The following is a 6,948-nucleotide window of genomic DNA, read 5'->3' on the forward strand; positions in this document are numbered from 1 at the left end:
GTGCTTTGTGTGGACTTAAGAGGGATAACATTATCAGCTGAAGCTTGTGTGGGCTGGCAACAAACCCTCAGCATTGAGCCGAGGCACGGTGTTATGTATTCGGGGATTGCACAAGAGACCAAGAAACAAAGATAACCCAGAAAACAGTGCCCTTGCCGCAGGAAGTGGCTGCTTATTCAGGCCACACTTTATTGGTTTCCAATATCAGAAACCTTATGGACAAATATCCTACACAGGTTTTTAAACCAACCATTTATTTATGTTTAGAATTTAGCCATCAAAAGAAGCTCCCTGCTGTGTCATCAGTTCAACGTCTGTGTTAATATCTAAAAGCATCTCGAGAAGAAAAACAACTTGCTTCCTGCCTTAAATACACAAGATGTAGCCTGGTGCCCAAATGTAATAAAAAAACACATTTTTCAAAATTATAATAAACACATTCTGGAGAACATCACAAACTTTAGTTTAGACTGCCTGAAATCGTGTTTCAAGGGGGCAGGGTGTTTATTTTATGGGGGGTGGGTCACATGGGAGAAGCGCAGCTCCCCTCTCCCCACCGATGGGGTAAGCTCAGACGATCATCTCGAGCTGCCGCGCGTACTCGATGACTTGCTGCGCCAGCTCTGTGGATGGGATTGTAGCCTCTTCCGGCTTCTGCTGCTGCGTGTTCCCAAATAGCACGTAGCTGTCGGCTCCCAGTTTCCAGCCACGCTGCAGACGTGAGCGGCGCAGCGCGGACACGCGCGCACCAACGCACAGCCACCGCACGGGAACGCAGTCGTGAGCACAGCACGGAAACACGAAACCACCATTTGTGATATAACATTTATTTGTGTTAAATAATTCCCAATGAAATATTTAAATCTAATTTAAAACACTGTTTCAGTCAAGCTGGATTTATTGAGCAATGACTTTTTGAGATTATTTAAAGTGCCTTATACATAACGCAAATTCTATTGCATTGTTGGTGACTCATGTACAAGTAAAACACAAAGCAGCCCTTTCGCTTAGGGCCGATGCTCACCTTGGTGCTGTACTCGGTCATCTGCTTCTGCGCATTGAAGAAGAGGACGCGTGCTGCTTCCTTGAACGATATCCTCTCGTACGCTTTCTCGATGCAGCCCGCGATCTCGTCCCTATGCACATCGCCGAATGGGGCAGCACACATGGGACTTGTTTGCATTGCTCCGTCGCATACAAAATCTGAATCTTTATACTGGAGAAATCCGATGAGCTTTGAAGCTCGTTTAAACAGATGTCCAGTAGGGCCAGGTCAAAGTTACAACAGCAAACAGTAGAAATACACGATAGGAGTGCGAAGTAGAGGAAAGGTAAGCAAATCACAACAAAAATAGATAAAGTATATAAGTTCGAATTGCATAAGTACAAAAATTCCTCAAGCTTGGGCTAGGCAACAAAACAACAGCAAAACCAGTCCCAGACCACACCAAGACAGCACACAGTCCCCAGAGGAATGTTACGATAACTCAAGGCGCACAAACAGCGTTATGCTGTAACGATTTGGCCAATATTTTGGAGGTTAATTGACAGATTTTATTTCGAGGAATTAGATTGAAACTGCATATTGCTATCAAATAAGAGCCAAGTGCTTTTGGTTGCATATTCCTTTATTTACCGAGTTCACAGAGTCCCATCCCAATTAGCTCAATAAACTGAATTCTGCTTCTGGCCAATTAGATCTGATTAAGTCATAATACATTCTGAAGAGACAGGATCCTATCAGAGCTTAACCACTTACCGCTACTATTTACAGTGAAAATTCAATCCAAATTAGAGTACCAACTACACCAAATGCAGTTATGTTGACCCATCTGGCATGGAACCAACACTTTCATCACTGCCTATGTTTGGTGCAGTGAATCAGAGGATTTATATGCATGCTAAAAAATGATTACAATACCATATACAATTGTTAGCAACTGCCAAATTCACGACTGAATAATGTATAACCAAACTGTAGTACATTTTTGGCTCGTTGCAGCTTGATATTGTAATGTGCAATGCCTTACATATCAACAGGCAAGCACTCCAGCAAACTGAGATTAATGGCTGTCATTGTAAATACTGTGTAGAAACATCCGTGCTTTCCTCACTTAACCCCAAAATCCATGTAAACTACAGGACACATACGAATGTGAATGGGGTCGTCTGTGCGGTGGTGGTGAGCCGAACCGGATTGTGTCGAGCAGGATGTCGATGAAGAACGTGTACGACTCTGCCGGCACATTCCCCTTGGCCAGAAACACCTTGTTGTAGCTGCCTTCCATCAGGTACTGCGCACACACACAACACAGAACATGTTTGGTCAATACACACTGCTAACATTACTTTGAAGGCATGTCTTCATTAGCTCTGCCGATCCATCCATCCATAATGAGGATATCTATAGCTCTTATAAAGATACTCCAACATGAATTAATCTGTAATGTACAATTGTGTTGATATAAGGGACTTCGCCTATTGAAATCCGGCAATATTTATCCAAGAGCAAAATAGACTATTGGCAAATATGCGAGCATGTTTGTCCCTGACAGCTACCCATGAGCTTCCATATTTTTTTTTTTTTTAAACAAACACGTTGGTAACTTGTGACATGTGCAGTCGGTCGTGGCTGAGACCTGCTCAAGTGACACGGGGTGTTTGATGTAGACATTGCCCTGGAGCTCGCGGGCAGGAAGGCGCTCTAGCTCCGTGTGGAACTCGGCCACGCGGTTCTGCGAGAGCAGGCACAGCAGGTTGAGGCCCAACAGCTGCCACTTGTAAGCCGACTCTGGAAGCTCGCTCCTGCGCGTCGCCACATACCGCAAGGGAAGGATTACACTCGCACACGCTCACGCACGGCAAGAGGCTTGCATGCGCAGAGTGCATGTGAACCAGGGATCACACACAACACGTCGCAAAGGCATACATGGAGCATATACGTCTTTCCATATATGCATGTATGTTAAACTTCTTTCGAACCGTACGTAGCCAACCGTGCTAATCGAAGGTGTGGGGGAAGGATAACAAACTAATCACAAAAAAAGGTTCTAAAGAAATGAGTTTTCAATCGAGATTTAAAAGTACATAGCTCCAGTGGCTTCCTGATATTGGAAGAGTGTTCGAGACGGCCACAGAAGCGCACCTGAAAGCGTGCGATGTAGTGACCGTTTTTGTTCGACGTCTAGCCAAAATCCGCTGCGAGGATGACTGTAGCACGGGTGATGGTTTATGCTCCTTGACGAGATCAGCAAGGTATTGTGGTTCATTTGTGGCAAGCCATGCATGTGAGGCATCAACAACCCCCCCAACAACAACAACAAGGGACAAGCATCACCACGGGAACATGGGTGCCATACCTCAAGCATCACCACGCCCCACTTGTATTGCATATACAGTTACACCCCAGGTCGCCAGACTAAGGGGGCTAGAAAGACAGAGCTTTCGATAAATCAAGACTCACTTGTAGTCAAAGTAGTAGCATTTGAGTTGTGCGATGTATCGCTCAAACGAAGGGATGTCCTTTTTCTGAACACTCCACTGTGCACCGATCTCCAAGATATCTCCTGGACACACCACACCAAAGGCAAGCTCAAGAGCATCACATAACCACCGGGATTTAGAAAATCAATGTCAAAAACAAATGACGTATTAGCAACAGATGTTATAACAGGGTGAGTTTATAGTCACATGCAGTGGGTGCTCAAAATAATACAACTTCAAATGTGATGTTACAGATATAACAAATGCTCTGATTGGCTGAATGAGGTCACATGGTCATCATGGTACCATGGTCCAACATGACTGAATGTTTTGACTTATTATTCCATGGCATGGTGATGTTTTATACACTTGATTCAGCTGTTTATAAAGTAACACCCACCTTCGTTATTTTCCTTTGGTCAAAATAAATCTATATTTAAAATGTAATCAATTGTCTAAAATACCTTAATATTATACTTATATAGGCTGAGCTGCAACATCTCCTTGCCTAGTTCCCTTGCCAGGAGCTCTGGGATCGGATGTCCAGGCAAAAGCAAGGATGGGGATTGGGTATCAGGTCTCCTAGCCTGCACTGTGTGAATTATTAAACACTTCGGCTGTGATTTTAATTGCACAGCAGTGTGCATCTATGCTGAACAACAGAAGCAACACAGGTGCGGGGTTTAACATGAGTCGCGCAACATTTGAAAAGTTTAACAAAACAAAGGTTTGCACTGTTTAACTTCAACGTCAGGACGATACAGTAGAGGAAGATAAGGAGGTGGGGCAGGTGAAGGGAGGTGCGAGGTGATGGGGCTCAGAGGTGGAGATTCCGGCCAAAACGTACGTGCCAGGATGAGCTGCTGCTTGCTAGGCTTGGTTCCACCCACTGGTAGGAAATTGAGGTCGAGCAGCGCAAGCTGTGAACACACAGCAGTGACATTTCAGGCCAGGCAGCATCAGGGTGGCACAATGTTAGTTAACGCTTTTGGCCTCAGCAAGAAGGGCCTGAGTTTGATTCCCGACTCGGTCATATTGTTTGCAGTTTGTATTCCCCCCCCCCACCCTGTTCTACATGGGGTTCTCCTCCGAGTTTTAGTGTTTCCTCCCATAGCTAAAAAAACATATGATGTAACTGGTAATAACCAATCGTTCACAATGATGAGACAATTCTGCAAATTATTAAATGTACGAATTACACGTAGAGCAAAATCACATGTCCATAAAAACTTGGCAGGACCCTTCTGAAAAGAAATCTTGAGAGACAGGCTTCGCTGGGTAAACAAACGTACAGGTAATTACCACTGTAATGAGCCAAGAAAATGTTTGTGTGCAACGCGCGTGACGTCACTCCACATGCCGCACCCCCGTCATTAGTATTCACGAGCGGGTGGATTCTTTATACTCACGCAGAATGTCGAGAGGAAATTTTTTTTTTCGTAATTCGCTTTAAGTTTGACGTTTCTTTATTGAAAGAGAATCTAAGAAATAATTCTACGCAGCACCAAAGTTGATTTGGTGTCTTTATTTCTTCAGCACTTGAGACAAAATGTAAGTTTAATTTATGCTTCTACATTATGGTAAAATAGACATTTGTTGGTGATTTTCCAGATATTGTATCGAATTCCCATGTATTTCAACCCCAGCGTCCAAAAGCAGAAGAGAAAGTATCAGAGCAGTGAATTTGAACAAATTGAAGGTCAGTTATATACGGTGCTACAGTGAAATGCAGTGAAGTGTTTGATAAGATACTTTTGTGCAAGATTCACTGCCATTAAATTTACAAATGATACAATTATACTCTGCTCAATTTTTTCGTAAATATTACAGCTTCCGTCCTAGGACGGGCAAACAAGCTAGTAACAATAATAAGCACCACGATTTTACAATCGTGACTATTGTGCACACAGCTACGAATAATTTTCGAAGCCCGATAGGTCAATATGTTACGTTGACACATCATATTAAACAAACTCACTAATAAAAACTAAACTTTTCGGTGACTTGTACATTTTTGAACAGCTTTTTTGTCAAGCTACATCCGTTGACTTAAATTGGTTTTTCTTTCTGATCGAATTATGTATTGTTCTGTATTAAGACATTATTCCCTTGGAATATAATACTCGTCTCAATGGGCTACCAGCAACTTATAAACACTCATGACTACAGTAATAACCCTGGTTAACACCGTGGATCGTATCAGCTAAATCAATGCATCGTAAGCTAACGTTTTCTTCACCGTTTACACGTACAAGCAAAATGACTTAGCTTGTATTTTAATACAGTATCACTTGCGATGACAATCGTTTCCCCACAATGTATTCCGGCTGAGAAGCCGACCGTGAGTCATCGATTTTGCGAGGACCATGGGCACAAGCTGGGGCCTACGCCACGGAACGTCGGTCTAGAACGCTCACTTTTAAAGTCGCTGCCAATAGCCACAGTCGGGTAACTTGCGCACAGAACATCGGCACCCGGTGACGTTTCATTACATCGCTGAACTTACCCCGAGGTCCTGGGTCAAGACAAGATTGGCAAGATCGCGCTGCAACTGGGAGTCGCGTCCGCGGTGGCCACTGATACCGAAGAATGTGACAATAATATGCCGGCTATGATGGTGACGATGTCTATGAAGCTGTCGAGGTTGCTGGTGACCGACAACGACATCGCCAATGATGCCGGCTAGGATGACACCGATTGCTGTGTTGGTGGTGGTGCTGAGCATGGTGATGGCGATGACTGTTCACGGCTATGATGAAGGCCGTGATAATCGCTATCACGTCGAGTATGGTGATGTTGATGGCTACATTCGCGTTCGTGTCCTTACTGGCACGGGCTATGGCTACAGTGATGATCTCGATGACCACGGCGCTGTCGGCTATGATGAGCGCCGCTCAGCCCCGGCCGCCTTTGTCTCTCCAACCAGCCGGGGCTTCGCGGCCTTGCCGGGGCTCATCGTTACCGCTACCCCATCCACAAGGGCCGCGCCACCGCCGTCACCTTGAGCTTGGCGAGCAGCTCGCCGCACGCGTCGAGGCTGGGCGACTTCTTGCCCCACTCGAGCGCGAGGAGATCGCGGGCGCTGAGCGCCTCCTGCAGCCGCAGCCTCGACGCCTCCTGCTCTGCCGCCGCCGCCATGACTGGAGAAAGCCTCGTCGCCGTGACGTCACCCCAGCGTCAGACGACTCGTGGGCGTGACGTCATCGTCAAATGAATTACACTGTCACATGACGTCATTTAGTCGACGATTCCCCCACGGGGCGTGATGTCACCGCCGACTGTTTATCTCCGGGATCACGGTCGCATGACGTAATTAACTCTATTTCACCCCCGGTCGTGACGGCACCGCCGACTGAATGACTCTCCGGGGAACGGTCGTATGACGTCATTTATTAAATTTCCCCCGGGGCTTGACATCAACCTAGCGTGAGATAGCTCGTGAGCGTGACGTCATCGCCGACTGTA

General features: G+C 45.6%; 1 protein-coding gene across 1 annotated transcript; it reads right to left on the reverse strand.

Annotated features, from left to right (window-relative positions):
• Positions 1-152: 152 nt before the first annotated feature.
• PSMD8 (proteasome 26S subunit, non-ATPase 8) lies at positions 153-6,659 on the reverse strand. The gene is made up of 7 exons (XM_078870608.1): positions 6,484-6,659; positions 4,331-4,403; positions 3,464-3,566; positions 2,640-2,805; positions 2,194-2,294; positions 1,025-1,136; positions 153-711 (listed from the first exon to the last, which is right to left on the reverse strand). Exons 1-7 carry the CDS (start codon positions 6,619-6,621, stop codon positions 571-573), a joined length of 834 nt encoding a protein of 277 aa, XP_078726734.1. The 5' UTR covers positions 6,622-6,659; the 3' UTR covers positions 153-570.
• Positions 6,660-6,948: the final 289 nt, after the last annotated feature.

Source organism: Lampetra fluviatilis, chromosome 30 (genome assembly GCF_964198595.1).
Source record: "Lampetra fluviatilis chromosome 30, kcLamFluv1.1, whole genome shotgun sequence".
Classification (NCBI taxonomy): domain Eukaryota; kingdom Metazoa; phylum Chordata; class Hyperoartia; order Petromyzontiformes; family Petromyzontidae; genus Lampetra; species Lampetra fluviatilis.

Coding starts and splice junctions, on each gene's coding strand:
- PSMD8 (XM_078870608.1), bottom strand. CDS start 6,621: ATGGCGGCGGCGGCAGAGCAGGAGGCGTCGAGGCTGCGGCTGCAGGAG. Junction 4,404..6,483: donor AGCTGCTCGCCAAGCTCAAG/GTGACGGCGGTG, acceptor GTGTGTTCACAG/CTTGCGCTGCTCGACCTCAA. Junction 712..1,024: donor TGACCGAGTACAGCACCAAG/GTGAGCATCGGC, acceptor TCACGTCTGCAG/CGTGGCTGGAAACTGGGAGC.